This window comes from Tetrao urogallus, assembly GCF_951394365.1.
Source record: "Tetrao urogallus genome assembly, chromosome: 9".
NCBI lineage: Eukaryota > Metazoa > Chordata > Aves > Galliformes > Phasianidae > Tetrao > Tetrao urogallus.
In genome coordinates, this window is record NC_136822.1 from 906,053 (window position 1) to 927,454 (window position 21,402).

The 21,402-nt window shown below is 43.5% G+C and overlaps 1 protein-coding gene across 1 annotated transcript in view; it reads right to left on the minus strand.

Annotated features, from left to right (window-relative positions):
- YEATS2 (YEATS domain containing 2) overlaps positions 1-21,402 on the minus strand; it is a gene marked incomplete at both ends in the record, with an annotated part of 41,276 nt that overhangs the window by 10,081 nt on the left and 9,793 nt on the right. Inside the window, 13 exons of the mRNA XM_079539897.1 lie at positions 1,607-1,805; positions 3,544-3,717; positions 4,380-4,535; positions 5,700-5,812; positions 7,340-7,501; positions 8,300-8,558; positions 9,626-9,799; positions 10,890-10,997; positions 13,573-13,676; positions 15,908-16,066; positions 17,869-18,108; positions 19,683-19,869; positions 20,826-20,870. Coding sequence (XP_079396023.1) covers positions 1,607-1,805; positions 3,544-3,717; positions 4,380-4,535; positions 5,700-5,812; positions 7,340-7,501; positions 8,300-8,558; positions 9,626-9,799; positions 10,890-10,997; positions 13,573-13,676; positions 15,908-16,066; positions 17,869-18,108; positions 19,683-19,869; positions 20,826-20,870 — 2,080 coding nt within the window. The remainder of the gene's footprint in view (positions 1-1,606; positions 1,806-3,543; positions 3,718-4,379; positions 4,536-5,699; positions 5,813-7,339; positions 7,502-8,299; positions 8,559-9,625; positions 9,800-10,889; positions 10,998-13,572; positions 13,677-15,907; positions 16,067-17,868; positions 18,109-19,682; positions 19,870-20,825; positions 20,871-21,402) is intronic.

Genomic DNA, 21,402 nt, shown 5'->3' on the forward strand with positions numbered 1-21,402 from the left:
ATCCCATCACCTTGGTGGAAACCAGCACAGCTGCAGACTGTGCCATAGGGCAATGAGTGAAGAGCACTCACCTCCTGCTCCCTAGCTCTCTCCTCCACACCACCATTGTGTATGGGCCTAAATCCATCGTTTCCACTAGTAAACTAGCTATTTTCTGTACAATTTTATTTAATGCTCTGATTAATTAAACTTCTATTCGGATTATGGGCATTTAACAAGCTGTTATTTTAGAAAATTGTGAACACCACATTTCATGGTAGTAATTTATACTCATAAATTGTTTCAAGAAAGTTTCTATTCCCCTTTTAATATCTCACTATTGCTTAAGTGTAACTGCATTCCAGTCAGCAGACACGCAAGGGATGGTGAAGACATCGCTTGGTTTTGAAAGATACATAGTTGAGACTTTGAACTGGGCTAACCTAGCACTGCCAATTCAGTTGTAAACGTCACAGTCCATCCTAAGACTCACTTAAATACAAGCCTACGTTTTTAGAATGAAATCTATAATGCTATGCATTTTGGCAAAACCTTTTCTTCTGCCTCTGACAGATGGGAATCCGGATGATACACTCTTGGACCTATACAGCAGCTTTAATCTGAAAGCTATTTAAAGTGGCACATTTCCAACAAAAAGCCTTTCTACTTTGTTTGGAAAAAGGAAAATGTTCAACTGCTTGTTGCAGAATTGCAGCTTCCGTTATTTACTTCCGAGCTGTGGAAAACACAGAGTGATGGAAGGATGAGTTTGGGAGTCTGTGTGCACAGGAAATGAGAAGGGCTGCTTCAAAGACACTGTCACATAGCAAGTGACGTGAAGAGCCTCTCCCTTTATTTCTATTTGTACTCTTCCCCCTCAGTAAGAAGCAACTTTGAAGGAACATAACACTCCAGGAGGTAAATCAGAAGGTAAAATAAAATGTTCTGATTTTAACTCACGATGATCAAATTAAATCTGCTATATTTGCTCTCCATAATGCAGAAGATACTGCAAGACAATAAAACTAAAGGAAAACAACACCCTACGTACAGGCAGTCCATCTTTATTGCCTTATCTTCATTAATTTGACACATTCCAGCTCAGATCTACCCCACTGGACTCCACAGATTTTTTTTTACTTTAAAATATTCGCTTCCCTTTTAATCAAAAACTCTCTCCAAGACAAACAGAGCAGATGCAAAGCCTCAGAGCCAAGTTTTGCTTAAGCAGCTCCTTCAGCTTCAGTGGAGGTTCACTTTCACAACCTGAATTGGGACCGCAGCATCTCTGATCCCTGACAGTTTCAATATCATGGTACACTATATCCTGAACACATGGAAGGCACCATCTACAGAGGATCTGGAATGAAAGCTAAAATTTGCCTGCAATATTAATGGGCATCTTGCACTGCTATTTGCATCAGATGCAGTCAGTGTACCGTATTCGGATGCCAACTCTTTGGCTAAAAGAAGAGTTACCCTACTAAGATACAGCTTAGAAAGTGTGGCTCTAGTTTCACCCATTCACAAATGCAGATGCCTCCACATGCTACTTTTTACACTGTAGACACCCAAAGAACACTCAATTCTAACTTCATAAAGGCAAGGCACAAATGGAGCTTAATACCTGATACTGCAGCTTTTCCAGTCACGGGCGTTGACGCAGTCACCAGAGAAGCAACACTTACAACAGCAGAAGTAGCAGTCTTGCTCACTACTGATGAAGCAGACTGGGTCTGGTTTATACAGACTTGGTGTTGCTGTCCGGATGTCTTTGCTGCAGGAGCTCCAGAAGATGATGAACTGGAACCTGCATTATCTATTTGCTGCATAAGAAAGAAAGCAGTAGTGTTCCTTCTCATCTCACAGATGATTCAACAATAAGCAAGAAGAAGGAATATCTAGAAATAGCAAAGGCAAAAGCTTCATCGTTAAGAAACAAATAAGAAACAAGCACCTATCCAAAAGTCCATATGCAATGATGGTAAGCGTAGAATAGAAACAAATAACATTATGTCATGCACTCCAGAACTGCTTCTACAACTGCTTTGATGGTACCAGGAGCCAGCAAGCAGGTAAACCTCCAGATGAGCAATCTGGCCCAGGAATATTTCCCCACTGCTCAAAAGTCCAGGAGAGAAATGGAGCTCACCTGTTAATGCAGGTGTCTGCACAGACTCACACAGAAGTCACGCTTTGTTACAACGTTAGACACTACCTAAATCCTACATCCTCTATATACTTCCTTTCACTGAAAGAAGTTTTGACAGGAATAACACTGATCTTTAAGGTAATTTGCACATTACGCACTGCCACTGTTTTTGCCATTTACTGGCAAGTAAAACACCTTAACTTCACAGAGACCAAAGCTCTTCTGCTCTTCAGTTAACAAAATTAATCTGAATGACTATGGCTGACACTCATATTAACGTATATTATTTTGGTTAGACAGATGTGAGACCTTTCCACATCTGCTCACCAGAGCTGGAAAGGCTCCTGGACACTCAGAATCCAGTCCTCAAGCAGGTCCTGGTGTCCTGGCTGCTCTGTGACCTGTCTGCAAGCCTGTGACCCACGCAGGGACAGGTGGGCTGATCAGTGGCAGTGACAGTGGTTACTACAAGGAGGGGAGGGGAGCTTGAGATAAAGAAGGTGGATGAAAATTCCAATCTTTGCAGCTTCACTGACAGCTGTAAGAACAGTGAGTAGCATTTAAAGTAGATTTCAGCCTTTAAAGCGATATACACTGATATAACCAACACAACCCTGACAGATGCCTGGGTTCAGTTCTCCAAGGCACCATGGTCTCAACCTGCAGCTTTGTTAATCTTTGCTCCCCACACAGGAGAAGCAGGAAGCTTCTGGGAAACCCTTCTTGTGAGCTACACTTTACTCTATGCTGTCTCCTCTCCACCTCACGAACTCCATCTACCCTCCAGGTAGGCAACCTGCACTGAACGGTTGTATCCCCACTCACCCTAGGAACACAAATGTTTTACTTTCAACCTCACTGCAGGGCAGAGCATCTCCTTTCCTTCCTGGACTGTGTAACTTCCCAGGGCAGAGAGGAGCAACATGCCCTGAACGCAGTCAGAACCAAAAGGACACTGAACCTTGGCCACTGTGAAACGCATTCATGACAGACTGGGCTTTAAGCACCGTGGGAAGTCTGATTTCAGAGTAGTGGCCTACAGTCTAATTACTGCTGGCTTTCACTGCCCTGCTTGGAGGCAGATTCCTGCATTTTACACTCTCCTGTCAGTGACAGATTCGGAGTTTAAAGGGCCAAAAATCTGTATTATTGCAAAAGGTGTTCCAGATAAAGCACTTCCTGCCTACCAGAATTTTAACAGCATTAAAAGCAGTGCAAGCTTTAAGCTATCCTTCTTCCTTCTCAGGTATTTTAGGCAGAACAGCAAGCAGTTGAACAGCAACAGAGTTTCTGCATTCTGCACTGGAACACAATTATAAGGCAGATCAACCAACAGTGCTGGAAAGAAGAATACCCATAAACTAAGAGGTGTAGATGCTGTATTACAGCACACTGGCAATACTGTGTCTCACCTGGGCCACCCCATTTGTGGGAAGGGCCACAGCAGGAGCAGCAGCTGTGGTGATAACACCGCCTGAGACCCTCAGCACCGTGGTGCCAGGTTTGGAGAGCTGGGATGAGGCAGACACCGACTTCAGAGACCCGTCCGATATTTTCATCAGTGATGTCTGTCCACTGGCTGCAGCCTTTGAAAAGAAGTTCAGCACAAGGTAAAAAGCTGCAATACTGTTCCTGTGGGGTTTGGTTTGTTTTTTCAACCAAATGGCATTCGTATTACTGGAAATTTTTTTTTATACTTTTCTGCGACAAGAACAACTGCAACAAAATTACTAAATTCAGATTCAACTTCATCAAACTGTTGTCTTAAAAAAAAAAAAACAAAACAAAACGAAATGTGACTACTGCTTTTGAATGCTGGTGAGACTGAGTACTTTTTTAAAATAAGGGCCTTTGAGGAATCTGAAAATGACCAGGGTAAAACATACCTAAGAGATTAAGCAGAGACCCATTCCTACATTCAAATATTTTAGCACATTTTTGCATCTGCCCATATTCACTCCTCTAATACCACATCATTACACAATCCTAGAGCATGTTTACAAGCTAGCAACCTAAGCTCAGACATGACCCACTTTGAGAACACCTACAAAGCTGACAAAGCCCTGTCTAACACCTTCACTCACAAGAACACCTGAATATGCTTTTGTACCACAGCCACCATCATAACTGTACAGAGAAAAACCAAAGGGCTACAAAAGATAAAGCTCTCATATTGTGCAATTGTGATTTCTACCCTTTAGCCAACAAAATGTTGTCTAGCAAGAAAAACACATCATTTGCAGCTTACCTGTGTAAATAAAGCAGTTTTCTGTCCAGTTATAACTTTCAATGCTTGTCCTTGTGTTGAAGATGCTCCAACTCCTACATTGCCCTGAACAACTGATGCTGGAGTGAGCTGCTTCCCAGAACTCTGAGGAGAAGGCTGACCAACCAGAAACGTGCCCTGCTCCAGAAATAAGTCACAGTTCAGCACTTGGAAACCACAGTTAAAAGTCAATACAGGACAAGTTAGGAGTGTCAACAGAGACTGCCAAAACACCTACAGGCCTGCAGCTTAAGCAGAACTGCAACATCTGCAACTGCTCTGTGATGCAAAAATACTACTTGATGCAGAAGGTTATTGACATTCTTTCTCTACACAAATACTGGGAATTAAAGAAGTTTGGCGTCCTGGTATCTTTGCATGAGGTCGGAAAGAGAATCTCCACCTCCGAAGACTGGAAGCACTCCATTGCCACAAAGCATTTTTTCCATTGCACCATTAATTGCAATGGAGGATTCTGCAACCAGACCTGGGCACATCCTTCCCAGTGCAGAAGGTTCTCTGATGAAAAGGGTAAGGGTGAAAAAGCTGTCCTCAGAGGCAGCTACACAGCACTGTAATTTAACACATTTCATGCTCTTCAGGTTTATTCTTTGTGACAAATGCTACTTAACTTGCAAGATCAGAAAGACTACTGTTGAGTTAGGCAAAAAGCAGAAATCAAAACAGTGTTATTTCCTCACTTCAAAATGTATTTACTTCTGCCATAGGCGCTACACATTCAGAACTCAGCATGCAGAAATCACAGCTAGAACTGGAGGCACGCTCCTAACGATCTGAGGCCTTGCCTCCTCTCCTGTTTCACATTATTATTTAGTTGCTCCTCTTCAAAGCCTTCATTCACTCGCTGTCATGCACAGATCCCTTCATATGATCTTCTCTTTAGTCACTTCTCTTCCTTTCTCATCTCTCAAACACCACCTTTGTTCTCCTGTCTGCACAGCTTTCCTACAACTCCTCCACAGCCTACCATTCAAGGTATCTCTTCTATATTATCTTTGTCAAGTCACCTGTTTTTTTGGAGACCCTTGCTCCCCTGCCACCACAGGCTCTTTATTCCTCTCTCAACACCACCCACTGCTTGCCATGAAAAAGTATTCCATGCTACTTTCTCAGTCTGCAAGGAGCTGAGCGATGAGGGGTGCTACTCAGTAAGGGGAGGCAAAGGGCAGAGATGCACAAGTACCAACAGTAACTTGTGCCTGACAGAGGAGAAAACAGCACAGCTTGTTAGAGGGCAGCCTGAAATGTCCATCTGCTCCAGCTAGTGCTTGTGCCACTGACCTGGGGTGTCTGCTTCAGGATGTAGGATGTATAGGTGAGGTGCTGTGACAAGTTACTGCTCGTACTTTGGGTTCCTCCTCCTCCACTATTTGTAGAGCCACCAGATTGGAGACCTGCAACCAGAACAGAAGGCTTTGCTCTTCTGCAACCAGACAGCGCCAGTTGCTGAATTACTCCTGTACATACAAGTACCTGAAAACAGCCTGCAAGATGCTTGCTGCAGCATGTTGTGTAGCTGAATACACACAGGCATAAATACCATAATTGCTCAGTACAGCACAGTTCAGATGTGCTGCTGTGCACTCTGAAAGCTCAGTAAATGCAATGAATAAAGGGAGACATGGGGAGAATGAGGACTACTGGACATAGAAAGCTCGTTCAAGGCTGTTGTAAAGTTTCTATCAAAGAAAATGCTGTACAACAGATATACAGTGTTTCTGTCAGTCTTTTGCAGGTACTGAATCTACAGCAAAAGCCCTGAAAACACAATGAATCCCATCGGCTTCTTAATTTTACTTCTGCTTGCTGTTCCAATGCAGTTTTGTTAACACACAGTGGATCATGGACTCTAACTGGTGGTGAATCACAACGTTTTGATATTGCTCTGCCTCCAGGAGGAAGAGAATGGACACAGACATGTTGTAGTCTCCCACTAGGAAACTAAGGTTGAAAAACACTATGGCTCTGTCATAAATCACAACTATTTGCTCTCCTTCAAGGCTTGAGAGAGCATTTACTTGTTAAGATTGGACTGCCATCTAAATCTTAAGTGAAGAGGCTCCCATCATGAGTACAGCCCAGAATACCATCAACAGTACCCATGTTTTCAGTGACACTCTGCTACTATGCTGCTGGTGTTTACCTTCTTACATAATAAGCTGCTTATCTCTCACATCAGAGATGGAGACTTGCAAGCAAACACTCGGCACCCAGTCCATCTACCCCAGCCTCAAAGATGAGCATTCTAGAGAAGGCTCATAAAACACTTCCTATAGCAAGAGCACGCTATTAAAAAAAAATGTATCAGCCCTAGGGACAATTTCAGCAACGCTGTTCTCCAGGTATTTCACAATACCTGCAAGCATGAAACTTGTTTTGAATCAAACTTGCTTTCACTCTATTAACAACAAATTATTTCTGCTGGTGTCAACAGCTTGAAATCAAACCTTTTATCAATATTTAAATCTATTTCTTTCTCTTATTCCAGATATAGTTATCTTGTCCTTCTCAGAGCTAGTTTATGTTTCTTGTTTTCCAGGGTCTCATTCCATGACTTACTAATAGCTTTCAAAACTGCATTCAAACCAGCATCAGTTCTACATTAGAAAAACGCAGGCATCTCTCCCTATATATATATCAAAGTACAGTGAAAGGCAATCCTTCTTTGTGAGCTCTGAGAAAAACTGCACTATTTTCAGCACAGAAAGACAGATACTGGGAGCTCTACATGTAAAGCAGTACCATCTAAAACAGAAGGCAATCCGGGCTTAAAAAGCTCCATGTGCTGTGTTGTTGTGAACAAAGAAACTTCCTTCTGTTACTGCTTTCACAGTACGAGGACATGTTATAGCAAGAACAGCAAACATTAATTATGCAGTGATTACATTATTTAACTCATTAGATTTCCCTGCAAGACTAACTAGCATTATTTGTGGCTCGCAGTATGGCTCCCTGGGGTATGAGAAGCAGTTTTCCTTTGCCAGAAGGATTCTTGCTATTGGTGGTGAGGTACAGTTTGGTGCCCGGTGGTAAGTTTGCCAGGTTTGCCAGGTTGGTGGCTGGTAACTGCAGTGTAGCCATCACTAGAAAGAAGGAATAAAAAAAAAAATTACTCCTTGAAGAGGCCAGCATGCATTGAAATCTGCACGGAATGAAAGCTCTGGAAGTCCCACATATCTAGCCTTCAATAAACCATGCTTAGCTGCCATAACAGCAGATAAAATCCACCGGTGATGCAGACACTTTGAACAGGTCTAGGAAAAAAGAAGATTAAGTGAAACCTCTGCAGGTCACAGGCCAAAGAAATACAGTGGTGGAATCTGCTGGCTTAAGTTTACAGGCCACACAGCACATTTCAAACAGCCCAGAGTCTGAGCTAACATGCCCAGCTAAAGCCAGCTGCATGCAGAAGCAGGCTGGATGCTTCTGCCCAAATTCCCTTAACTGCAGGCACTGAGCAAGATGGGAGATGCAGTAAGAACAGTTGAGCTTTTGTTGGGTTCATGTAGGGCCCCCGGAGCATCTAAGGACCGCAGTGCTGGGCAGGACAGGAGCACAAGATCTGGCTTTGTGAAAGTTCATCAGGTCCGCAGCCCATTCCCCAGCACATCCTGCTGATCTCCACATCCCAGGGCACCCCAAACACCCACTGCCCATGTAACTGAAACACAGAAACACAGAAACAAGTACTCTGCTCCTTGGAGAGAGCATACTGTATTGTACTTGTGCATCCTTCCCTCTTGCAGATAACAAGTTAACATTTACCACACTATAGATCTTTCTATTCATTTTCAAGTTTTTCCATCACACAATTATTTCAGATGTGAAGGAATCATTACAGAACCACAGTGTGCCATTAACAAGGTGCAAAATCGCTCTACCTGATCCTTGCGATGTACTTTTCTGAGCACCTGTGGAAGTAACTTGTGCCTTCGTTATAGTCTGCACAGGCTGAGCTACGATTGTTCCTCCACCTCCACTCACGATGGCTTTGGCTACGCCTTGAGTCACAACCTGTTTTGGACCAACAGCCTTTGCCACTGAAGAACCAGACTTTGCCACAAGTATCTGGCCACCGCTGATAGCCACTGCCTGCTTCACTGTTGACTGTAAAGCAGAACCAACTGGAACACCAACAACCTGCAACAAAGAAGCACTGCATGATGCGCCACTCAACCACTCAAGTTCTAACTGGTACGCTGCCTTCACCTCTAGGTATTTCAGGACAATTTGTATAGGTCTACTTGTGTATAAGGTTCTTTATCCCCAATCAAAATTGGACTGGCAAGAAGCCAACCCCAGGTAAAGAGCAATAAGCTATTAAACACAGCCAGGATTTCAGAGTACTCACAAAAGATAAAATACATTCAAATCACAGGGTGACTTCGTTTTTCACTGATATACAAGCAATGGAATAATTCCAACTAAGGATAAAGCTTGCCTTGGTGGAAATCCAGAGATTTAATTTCAACTCATTCATGGGAACAGACTCCCTGGGAAAACGATGGCCTCAAATTAGAATCTGCAGAGTGCTTTGTGTGTTGATATATCTGCAGGCAAACGCAGAGTTTGCATACCTGCTCAAACAGGCAAATAAGGCAGTAAAAAGGGCAATGCAAATATGTACTTACGAAAAACTCAACCCTCCATTTGTAGTCCATTGTGGTCAGCACACAATTTCACAATCCTCACAATGCTGCATCACCCCTGTCAAATCAGTTCCGTAACCACTCGCGTAGCACCACTTAAACCTTATGCTAGCTCTGGACCAGTCTTCACCCCTACTCCCTGTTTGTCCTGCTCTTTTATTTTTTGCTGCAGGCCTGCTGTCCAAGGAAAGAATTTACTTCCTTTTATGGAGAGACCTGGATGAGCTTCAGCAAAAGCTGATAACGGCAGCCAACTTTCTGGGTTGGCAGGATCCAGTTCAAAACAAGCCTCCTCCTCACTGCTGCAAAGGGCTAGAGAGGAGTAGGAAATGCTTTCTGTAAGCAATGACACGCAGTAGCGCCTGTGTATGCTGCTCCCTTCACAAGGGCAAGAGGTAAGCACACCATGAGCTAACTGCACATGGGAAACTTGCTACCCAGAGTACTGCTGCCTGTGCCTGAGGCACAAACCAACCCCATGGCCACAGGAGAAACACGAGGTGTTACAAGGCAAGACAGAAGGCTACAGCCAACCAAAGATGCCCAAGTGCCTCATACCTTGGACTGTGCTGTCCCCTCACTCGTGCTCACAGCTGGCTTCTGCGGTGACAAGGCCAACATGTGGCTTCCTTTTACTGTGACATACTGCTGCACAGAGGTTTGCGTGGTCGGCCCTGCTGCTGACACCTGGGGTTGCTGGGGCAGCTCTCCTGGCTCCTGCTTTATTATCACCTATTAAGTAACATAATAAAGTTGACACAAAACAAAAGCCAAACAAAAAGCAAAAAGCAAACAACTAAGACACTGGGAGTCATTTCTGGAACAGCCTGCCTGCAGGAACAGGCACACAAGAGTAACTCAGACACGGTTCTCACACAGCACCAGGTGAACTCTAACTCATCCTATTGTGAGGGCTACTCCCAGCACACAAGCGTGTGAGGAGGCCTGTACTTAAGCCAGCATTCCCACTTTGAAAGATGCTCACAGAAATTAAAGCATCACAGACATTTCCAGTAGTATTGTAAGTACTCAGTCCTACTAATGGTATCCCGCATCTCAGAAAGGAGGCAGAACACTGTAAGGTTTCAAATACCTATGAACCTCCCTGCCCAAAACGTCCTTTTTTTTCCTACCTTGCAAAATTATAATTGATATTATAGCTGTAGATACTGTAGCCAGATATAGATGCTGTAACTGGTTACAGATTATATTATTTTCTTGTGTACATTTCAACACGGTATGATTTTATCTGGGACAAGCCATAAATCTAATCATCGAGATCAGCAACTTAAGAAAGGCCCTTGGTTTGGCAGGTGTTTTTTTCTCCCACCAGATTGCTGTGGATTCTGTAACTGCCAGGAAACACTTTCAACCTTTCAGTTCGCCCAGTATTACCAGGAACAAATCCACGGTGGTAACTTCTAAGGAAACTTACTCACAAATGGCAACATATCTGACACTCAGAAATCACCACAGCATTTTGTAAGAAACTGTTACAAAATGTAAAAGTAGGTAGATCTACTACTGTTTACTTATATGGTAGCTCACCAAATAAAGCCTTTAAAAGGATCAGCTTCAAAACAACAGTGACTCAAAGAAGAACAAGAAAGGATGAAAGAGATAACGAAAGGAAAGATCACAGCAACAGCAGAGTCACAGGAAAAGAAATTAAGATTCATCTTTAGAGAAGGGCTAGAGAGCTCCTGGCAGCAAGACACACTGGTTCCAGTAAGCTCCACATGCACTGAAGTTACACGGTTTGTGGCAGCAAGAAATGGTAAAACTAGGCTCCTTGTCCAGGCACAAAAGCCAAAAGGAATACCTTTGTAAAAGCTCCAAGTCCTCCAGTGACTGATTTGGGGCTTTGCACCTTGGAATGACTCCCAATGGGACAAAGAGGTGGCATGGTGGCAAACAGGGAATCCTCCTGCTGCAAATAGGAAGATGTGGCACAAAGATTGGTGAAATGTCCAACAAAAGCAGTAAAAGAAGAGATTACTAATAGTGGGTGGCACGGACAATTTGGGCAATTCCGAATTACCTGTACAAATAAACCATTTCCAAAAACACTTAAGGAACAGGAATGTAACATACTTAATACAACATATGAAGCAAATTGTTAATTTACACCTCCAACAGCAGTAACTGTTTCTTACCACATCATACACAAATTAAAGAAACAGACAGGCCCCCCACCAGCTTCTTATACAAAGCATTTCTGAGCTGTAACACTGAGGCAGGCTAATAGCTGCACATTAAAGTCATGTCTGAGTGGGTGTCTAATCAAGGGATACAATACTGATGGGAGGGTGAGAACACGACTGAGTCAGACAATGTTCAATAGTGTGCAGTGACAGGACAAGAATCAATGGGCACAAACTAAAATACAACACGTTCTGTTTAAACATAACTTGTTTTGTTGTTTTTTTTAAGTAGTGATTGAATTCTGGAACAGGCTGCCTAGAGAGGCTGGGGATTCTTCAACACTGGAGATACTCAACTTCCAACTGGACACGTTCCTGAGCAACCTGGGCAAGAGAGTTGGGCAGATGACCTCCAGAGGACCCTGCCAAACTCAACTACTGCACAGTTCTGTGTGCAACCTCAGAGATGAGTATCCAAAAAGAAACAGGCATGAAGGGAGGAAAAAAAAGTTCAATTTAAATCTGCAAGCAAAATCATCTCGGATGATGGCAGCACAGTCTTCCCAGTCACAGACTGGCCCTGACAGTGAGGGTATCTAATGGAATAAACCACATTTTCACACCCACAAAATGGTGCATCTTTCATTTTTGAATCTGTGGCTGTAGAGAGTCCAATGCATTTGAGGAATTATGGGACAGTTATATTTTGTTTAATTAAAATAATTGTACTACTTTAGGATCAGTGTGAAATCTATGGCTGCGGTTTCATGATTGCTTAGTCCATCCTTGGGATGGAACACAACCGAAAAATCCTCAAGACACTGAATCAATACTCCTGCCTTTCCTGTGCCAATGCAGACAGGTGAAAACAAATGAGCTTCCAACCAGATCAGTTGTGTAGCTACGTGGCGAGCAAGAGCAAACCACTGCCAGCTAACAGGAGGAGGGTGAAGACAAGATCAGAGGCATGGCCAGCCCGTTCAAGAGCACCATGCATACTGGTCATGTTCAAGTGATTGAAAAAATGCAGGTTTAAGTCATTAAAAAAAAAAAATACAGAGGAAACCAGCATGCAGTGAAGAGATAAAAAGCACTAAGTGAAACACCACCTATAACATCACACTGAACTACCAGACATCCCTCCCTCTTAAAGAAACCACAAAATTACAACTTCCCACTAGCCAGAAGACGTATGGACATAAATACATCTGCTTACAAAGTTAAGATTTCTTTTGTTTTAAATACCTTCAGATTTTAACCGAATCCAACAGAATGCAGCTCTTACAACGATACATGCCCATTCTGACTCATTTAAAACCTTACAAAAAGAACAGCCCCAAACCAGTATAAAACAAGTGACTTTTAACAGTTAAGTAAAACTCCCAGGAGGGGAGTAAACTCTTCAAAAGGGCTGACAATAGCAGGACTAGGGGAAATGGATCCAAGTTGAAGGAGGGAAGATTTAGGTTGAACGTTAGGGGGAAGTTCTTTACAAGGAGAGTGGTTAGGCCCTGGAACGGGCTGCCCAGGGAGGTTGTGGATGCCCCGTCCTTGGACGTGTTCAAGGCCAGGTTGGATGGGGTCCTGGGCAACCTGATCTAAATGTGTATGTTTGGTGGCTGCTAGGCAGGGGGGTTGGAACTACATGATCCTTGAGGTCCCTTCCAACCCGGGTGATTCTGTGATTCTGTGAAAACCCAGCTGACGGACAGGCTCTTGGAAGCAGAACAGCCAGCCAGCACCTGACAGTTAAAGTGCTGCAAACCAGTCGCTTCAGAGAGCGATCTTCAACACATTTTTCTTAACAGATGTGGGAAGCACTTCAGCTCCAAATGGGAAACAATCTGCTTTCTGCAAGCTGACTGGAAAACCTTCCCCTCCACAACCAACATTAAGGTTCCTGAGTCACGAAGACAGGGAATAGCTCCCATGAGCAGCAGCTGCTTTCAGGCAGAGGCTCACTGGTGCTGCTTGCCTGTCAGAAATACCTCTCCCACATCTTGTGCAGGGAAGGATTTTATCTGATAGATCAGCTCTGTACCATTTGAGCTTTGCAGATCAGAATGTGAACCCTGTGATCACTGGTTACAGGTTCAGTTACTCTGCTATTTGCATGATTATTTTTCTGAACGTAGGCAGTTATAAAGTCAGCAAATTACCTATTTTAAGACTGCTAGGAACAGCTGCAGCATAAAATAATAAACCAAGTAGAGCTTTTGAAGTAGGCACATCTGGTTTAATTATATATTGTCATTAACAGAGCGAAACAGATCCTAGTCTGCTAAAAAAAGAGGTCTTTTGACAGATGAGACATTTTGAAAGCTGTGCCTTTAATGGGAAGCATGTCCATAAGAACATTACCTTGACAGCTGAGGTCACAAAGCTGCTCCCGTGGCTCTTCGGTACAGGAGACCCGGCCCCATGAGAGGCCTGACAAACGCTGCTCAGCTTGCTGGTGGGGCTCCCTGTGTGTTGGGAAACAAGGCAGACTTCAGGGCAGGGCAGGGAGCAGTGCCACTCAACATGACACCCTTCTAATCACAAAGGAGGCGTTTATCTCAACTCTCTATTGTCCATGAGGTGCACATAACAGGGACATCAGCGGGTGTTGGCATGGGCACAGAACAAACTACTTTTCATTACAAATACACTAGGTCCTTGTCTCCCATCACCTGTACGGAATGAAAAAGGAGACTATTTTTCAATACTGGAGGTCTCCCATTTCTACTTTCCCCCTGTTGGACCCCAAACCCCACATGGTTCTGCAGCTCCAGGAGGACAGCACAGCTCCCAGGTGGAGGGTCTGCAGCCCACACAGCTCTTTCTTCACTCGGAGCTGTCTGTTGCAAATTGGAAGATAGCTCCTGGATGACTGCCCGCATTGGCTACAGGTGAACTACAAGAAATGACAACAGTAAACAAGCTCCCAAGTTAGAATTTGCTGCCACAAATGTAGCTCCCTCTACTGCCCTGAAGCCCTCTGAACCTGCTCTAGCTTTAGACATGGCACTGAGAAGGATCTGAGGAATATGGCATGGAAGGAAAGAGGAAGGTCAGAAAAGAAGGGACACACTGGGTGAGCAGTAATGAGAGGAAGGGAGGGAAGACGAAGAACTGGAAGTGAGAGATGAAGACAGGTTCCTGGATCTGCTCCTGGAAAGTGTGCCCACAGTACCCACCTGCTGCCTTATGCAGGTGAGGGTCTGAGTGTAAAAGCCAGTGACAAACTTGCTCTGTATTAGCAGCGCTGTATACAACCCACAGCTGCTGCCCTGCAGCAATTCAGTTACTGCTACTAGCCTGGTTTTGTAGCTTCTTTTGATAAAGAGATGCCAAAACCACAGTGAGAACAAGTTCATAGTCTCTCACATGCATTATAACTCACACCTACATTTATAAGTAAACTGTGCAGCCATTTCTCAAAACAATGGGATACATAAAGGCTGGCTTCCACAAAACATGAAGTTTCAGGTGTCACCCTCTTAAATATGATCAAAAGTTTTATAGAAAATAACTATTTTGTCTGAAATGTCACTTTCTACTCAATCCTACCTAGCTGCTGCTGCCAGAAAGCCAGTTCCATACTCCCCTTGTTCCACACAGGGCTTGTGTCCAACAACAAAAAATAAGGAGAGGGGAGGGCACTAATTTTCTGCTCTGCCACCCATCTGACTTGGTTTGTGTAGGACAGGGCGAAATGACAGGAACACGAGGGAAGGGAGAGGCAGCAGGCAGTTTTTTCAGGCCAGTCTGAACTGATATCACATTGATGTAGTGGGAAACTACATGAAGGTGCACTTCAGTAGCATTTGGACTTGAATATTCATACCCTCTGGTGCTTCTCCAGATCCTATTCTCCATGTAAAGTTCCCTACTAGGAGAACACGACAGTCACCAAACCACAACAAACCATGTAAGCAGAACAGAGTCAGGCTGGAGGTAAGGAAGAAACAGGAAAAACCAGCAAAAGAAAAACAAAAACCCTACTGGTGAAACCAACATATCAGGAAAGCCCCCAGATACACTAAAAACATTCAGCTACTACTATATTTTCTCTACTAGTTCCTTCTGTGAGGAAACTGGACACAGTGTGACAGCTGTGTTATCAGCAGCGTTAAGGGATTTTTTTGCATTTTCCAGCCATGTCCAAAGAACAGTTAGCATCACATGGGCACTGCAGTTCAACAGCTGGTTCTAAGAACTACCCTGAGATGCCAGTAAGTACACACCTACACAAACACAAAGCATGCTTTGAAACACACTGGTCACAACACCCGCTCTGGTAACGCAGAGCTGTGGGCCACATCTCCTGCACTGGACTCAGAACCACATCTGTGAGCTGCTGCAATTCTCCCCGTGTTCTCTGCCCATACCCAAGACACAGTCCTTGCCCAACCACCTGTGCACTGTCTGTGTTTAAACCTCTACTCACCACACAGTCCATACTACTTTCTCTCCTTTCTTTTATGGTTGTTAAGAACTTTTACACTATGTGCTGTTTCCTAAATAAAATTGAAGTCAACTCTGACACACTCTCAGCCATGTTACAGGTCACTCAAGCAAACATTCTCTCTTTGTTGAGTACAGTTCCAACTTTCCAGACTGAAATATAATGATTACACTATCATTTGAAAGGAACAGTAAACTAAAATGCGTAAGATGAAGTCACTCTGCCTTCTGGGGTCACACTACACACCTGTGCTTGTGGCTGCTGCTCCAACCATCTGTCCAGGCTTGTCCACAATAACATATGGATTATTAATGACTGAGCTAGCAGAGCCTTGCTTCATGTGCACCGGAGTGGAGGTTGGGGTACGAGGTAGCGGAGATGGACTAGGGGTCGATATTGGAGAACCTTCAGAAAAAAAGTCCAATGCTTCTATCTCATCAATGTTGTAAGAACACAAAAATACAGCAGTAGTAGTGTGTTAACAAATGATTAGAGAAGGAATGTCTTTGAGGATGCATTTCCAAGACTAAGCCAGATCATGGAGCTTGGAGAAGAGAGAGAAAGAATAAAGTGGGAGTTAAAGGAGTGTGAAGCATAAGAGCTCGTACCTATCCTGGGCATTCTTTATCCATTGAGCCAAACAGGGTCCAAAGAGATCTTAGAAAGCCAGCTAGCCCATCCTTGAATTCTGAGGTGGGTTAACATCATTCTCATTGTTAAGTCCAGACTACCCAAGAAAATAAAGGAAGAGAGCTGAGCTCTTTGATATGCACTCTCCTTCCCTCAAGGAGCCCATAATGCAGGCATCCAGGCCAAGGACCAAACAGTTCATGTAAAAAGGCTGTGTGAAACAGCAGCCAGGCCAAGCCAATCTTGTCTCTTCACTGCTCTCATGACAGCAGATACTCTTGAAGGCACACATGCAACCTGGGGGTAAGAAGGCCAGGAGAGAGAAAAACAGAAGCAAAAAAAATGCACAAGGGGGTAATCAAGAAACGTGGAGAAAAGGACAGGCAAGAAAGTGACAAGATGGCAGCAAGTAACTAAACTTCAGCTGCTTGTTAATCTGCTTTCTTGGCAGCGATTTACTATTAAAATGGAGCATAAATAATCCCTATGTCTTATAAGCTGCTGTTGGAACCTGGAAGGGTGATGCTTCTCAGCAGACAGCAGTCTTGGAGGAATGCTTAGAGCAATATTTAAACAGCAAAAACCAACAGAATAATCCAAGGATATTGAGAAAGATAGAATGCACTATACTTCTTGCTTTCTGGACAGGCTTGGAAAAAGAAGAATTAGTAGAGTGAAGATTAGCAGCAGAGCTTATTAGAAGATTAGTAGTATTTTATTGAGAAAGAAGAAAGCACAAGGCATAGGTTCAAATATAAATCACTACTACTTAAAAGATGTCACAGAAAAATATTGAAATCTAAGAACAAACAAAAAACCATCCTGATACTTGAGAAAAGTAACGTGGGAGCAGATCAGAAAACACAGAGTGATAGCTGGTGCTTCATTTTCTGCCATTCAGCAGGTCATCTCCCACCTTCACACATGACACAGTGAGCTGCACGTAAAAACTTTCTGATGCAAAGTATCTTCCAGTGGATGGGATCATGCCCAGGCAGGGAAAGCTCTGTAAGCTAAGTGAATAAACAGCACCTTGGCCACCACTGGTTGAGAAGTTACCCAAAGAGCACCCTATTACTCACTGCAGCGAGCTGGAAATTTAATCCAGAGGGTGCACTTCTGGAAGAGGAAGACCAAAGTCGCTCCATTTGAGGAGATATCATAAGTACAAGATGGACCATTTGAGCAAACAAGGTTGAAAATTCGTCACCCAATAATCAGAACAAAGTTCTTTTTAATCAATCCCTGCTGTCCAGAAGAGGGAGGGAGAAGAATGGCTTCTTCCCACACACAAACAGCACATATGGAAGAAGCATCCTTGCCTAGGCCTTTCTCTCCAGTTAAAGACTACGATCTTCATACCTAAAATCATTCATTATCAGGGAAAGAAAAGTTCTCATCCCTTTTTTGATTTGACGCAAAGCATTTCACGCTTACTGTGTTTAGCTCCTCATTCTAGTTTCCTACTGCCTGATGTTCAAACACAGGCAGGCAGAGAAAGGACACAAAACCAGTCCAACTGGTTCAATCTCTGGTTTTCTAGAGTGAAGCACTCAGATATGTAAACTAACATTCACCTGATACAATCTTGCAACTCATGGTGATAGGCTGGAAGGATTTTCCTGGCGACTCTGCAGGGCTTGGAATCTGACCTTGAGGCACTATTTTACAGCTAGCTGCAATGGGCTGAAAGGCTGAATTTCCATGAGAACCAAAGGGAACTTTCTGTGTGGCTAATTTGGTGGGAGTCCGTTCTATCGAAGATGGCAGGGAATAAAACGTGGCATGTCTTTCAGTTTCAGCATTCCCAGGGAATCCTGATTAAAACAGGGAAAAGAAGAAAAATAATTCTTAGGTTGAGAGGCCTAATGCCTTACTGTGATTCTCTACATAAACATAACTAGGATTCAACAAATACCTTCTCAAAGGAAGGAAAGAAGGAGACAGCAGCTGGTGGGAGGTGCTGAAAAGGGAGAAAGGGTGATAATGGATTTCCTCCTAAGCAAGCCTGGTGGATCTGTCCCTGAACCAAAGAGCAAAATGCTATCATACACAGCCTGTTCAGCTTTGGTAGGTCACCAGCCAGTGTGCAGTGTCTTATGAAAAGGCCCCTCCAATGACCAAAAGCTGCTGGTAGTTCCATGACCACAGTCCGGGTTCTGCACAGCTAAGGCAAAAATTTCCTTCACAGGAAATCCCTCAGTACATCTGTTGGAGTAAAATACAGGGAGACCAACTACTGCCTTTGACCTGGGAGAAAGAATCTGTCTTACCTGAGGTAAAAGGAGATCAATTAACCCGATGAGAGAAGCTATGTCAGTCAGCATGGGAGGCAAGTTTACTTCCTCCCTCTTCTACAGCTACTGCATATCTTCATGCTCTGATAAAATCCTGTGCATTTAACATCTGTTTCTTTTCCCCTTTTTTTTTTTTGGCTGTGCCTCCATGAGAAAACACTGCACTCAAACAACAGACGTTCTTGCTGAGCCATAACAATGCCCTTGGCAGAATGCATCATGCAAAACATCAGCACTGCAGTCATTCCTTAATACAGGAATCAGGATAGATCACAAAAGGAATACAGTCATGTTATCTGATCATATTTAGAAATACAAAGTTGCTGTTTCCAGCAAATTTCTCATATCAAAACACAAGAACCATCAAAGACTCTTTTTTTCCCAGCCCAGAGAACTGAGGCTTATCTTCACACTGTACGTTCCAGAAAAATAAGTTAAATGCTAACAGAGATGCAGTTTTTCCTATTTCACATAAACTTAAAAACAGAATAGTGTGTCCACCTGGCCAGCACCCAGCTTGCTTCAGGCAATTCACATGATGCTGCAGCATGAACTGCTGGCACGCTGCAGGGCACTGCACTGCCAGACCTTTCAGGGGAAGGTGAGAATCAGACTGATACACGAATGCCATCCTTCAGGCAAACAAACACAACATCTTTTTTGTCTTTTTTGCTCTGCCCTTTCAACACCTCAGTTACATTAGAAGATTTTTTTTTTCAAGCTCATCTCATGTTAGGAACAAACATAAATAACTGAACACACCACTAGACTATCAAACCTAGCAGCTCTCTGAAAATAGAATGCAAAAGTTCTATTAAACAGCCTCTGTCCAACTGCGTGTGCTGCACACGTGCCCACATTCACTAATTTTAGAAAAACAGCCCCCTATGCAAACTACAAGTTGAAAAACAAAATGAGAACAAACGGTCACAATTTCTGAATTGTGTTTCCTTGTGCACTAATAAAATAACCACCCGGGGCAAGCAAGGAGCACGGAATAAATACCCTTTAAGCCAAGAAAACAACTAGGAGAAGGTATCCAGAAGGGAGGAAGTTCCAAGGACTCATATCTCACCAGTACCCATCTGCTTTACCTTTGTCAGCAGAAGCATCTGGGCTGGAGTCCCGCAACTGTTTGATTGGTGAAGAAGCTTTGACTGGTGCTGGGATACTCAGTGGCAGTGGTAAAGATGCTGGAGCATCAGAAAGGTCCGATTCTGAAGACTGGGAGAAGAGATACTCCTCACCAAGGGAATGTCTGTGCAGCTCCACATCCACGACCTTCCAGAAACAGGTGAAATCAGTGACATTAGTATTTGGTAGTTAGGTAAAGAGAGCAAAAAAAAAAACAGCCATGCCTTTCATTTTCACTGCAATTACTTTATAATGGCTGGAATCCTATCTCTCCCTCCCCCCCAGCTCTGCACAAAACTCCCATTCATTTCAGGAAGGCTTCCCAGAGGTCCAGGAGCACCTGGTGCAGGACAAGAATCCCACATCACTACGCTGCTCTAGTAAAACAGCATCCATGGGGAAATCTGAGCAGCAAACACTGTGAGAGCACAGAGCCCATTCCCAGGCAATCCCTTGGGCTTGGCACAGAGCTCAGCTTGCATTTTGATAACACCACTACTATACCGTCAAACTTAAAGACATTTCTGAAGAGTAATGTGGTCATCTCACATTAATGCTTTCTCCAGACTAGAATAATGTAGTTCCACAATAAAATTTTTCCATTTACTACAGTACAGGGGAAAAATAAGAGACACACTTTAGGGATATAACAGACTGAGTTATTCATTTATTTTATTTACAGCTTTAAGAGTTGTTTTTTCACAAGGTTACTAAAAGATGGCACAGGCAGAAGCTGTGCTTAAGCTACTGCAAGATGTCAGCAGAACAGCTAGGCAAAATCTTAAATTTAAATCCTGATGTACGACACCTGCAGCACATCAGAAAGGAAAGTGAGACATCTGGTATCAGAGGCCCTGCAAACAAGTTCTCGAAGTGAAGTACTTGTTAAATTTTTTTCCCTGAACCAGAAATGGAAAAAGGAGCACTGTCATGTCGCACAGGGTGTCGCAAGCATTTCATATCGCAACAGATCGAAATCTTCATTCCAGAAATTGTGAAAACAGATAAGTTGGACTCAGTGCTTAGTCCTCTGCATCTTATTTCTTTTTAAACACCCTCAATGGAACCAGCTATCACACCCACCCCACCACCTGCTGCCTCACCGTTTCTGCGCCCAGCGTCTGCAGGCCGGTGTAAGTCCTGTCCAACTGGGGAAACAATGCAAGAGGCTCAGATTAACAAGGGCAAAGCAATACACTGCACTGTAAATTACAGCAAAACAGCTCGAAAATAAATTGGAACTACAGAGGTTGAGCGGAAATATGTCATTTTTTTAAACCACGGAGTCAGAAATGCATGTGCTGCTAAGGACCCTCTTCTACAAAGCAGCCAAACACAACCCAGGGCTGCACTGACACAGGAGGGAGCAGAAAAGCTGAGGGAAATGGCATTTGTTGGGAGACAGCCCTTTTAACCTAAGGGTAGCATTTGAGGAGCACCTAAATATGAGTAAATAATAAGAAAAGAAACCCAAACACGTGGCTGGAACAAGGAATTTACAGCAGCAGAAAATTCATTATTGCAAGTAGGGTTTAAATGAAACTAATCATGCGGCTCACGTCAAAATAAACAAGCTCAGGACTTAATGCCTCTAATGCCAGGCACTGCTAATTACAAGTAAAACAAAAGCATGGCCTAGTTTTCCAGGACTGCTGCAGACACCAAATCCTACTGAATGTC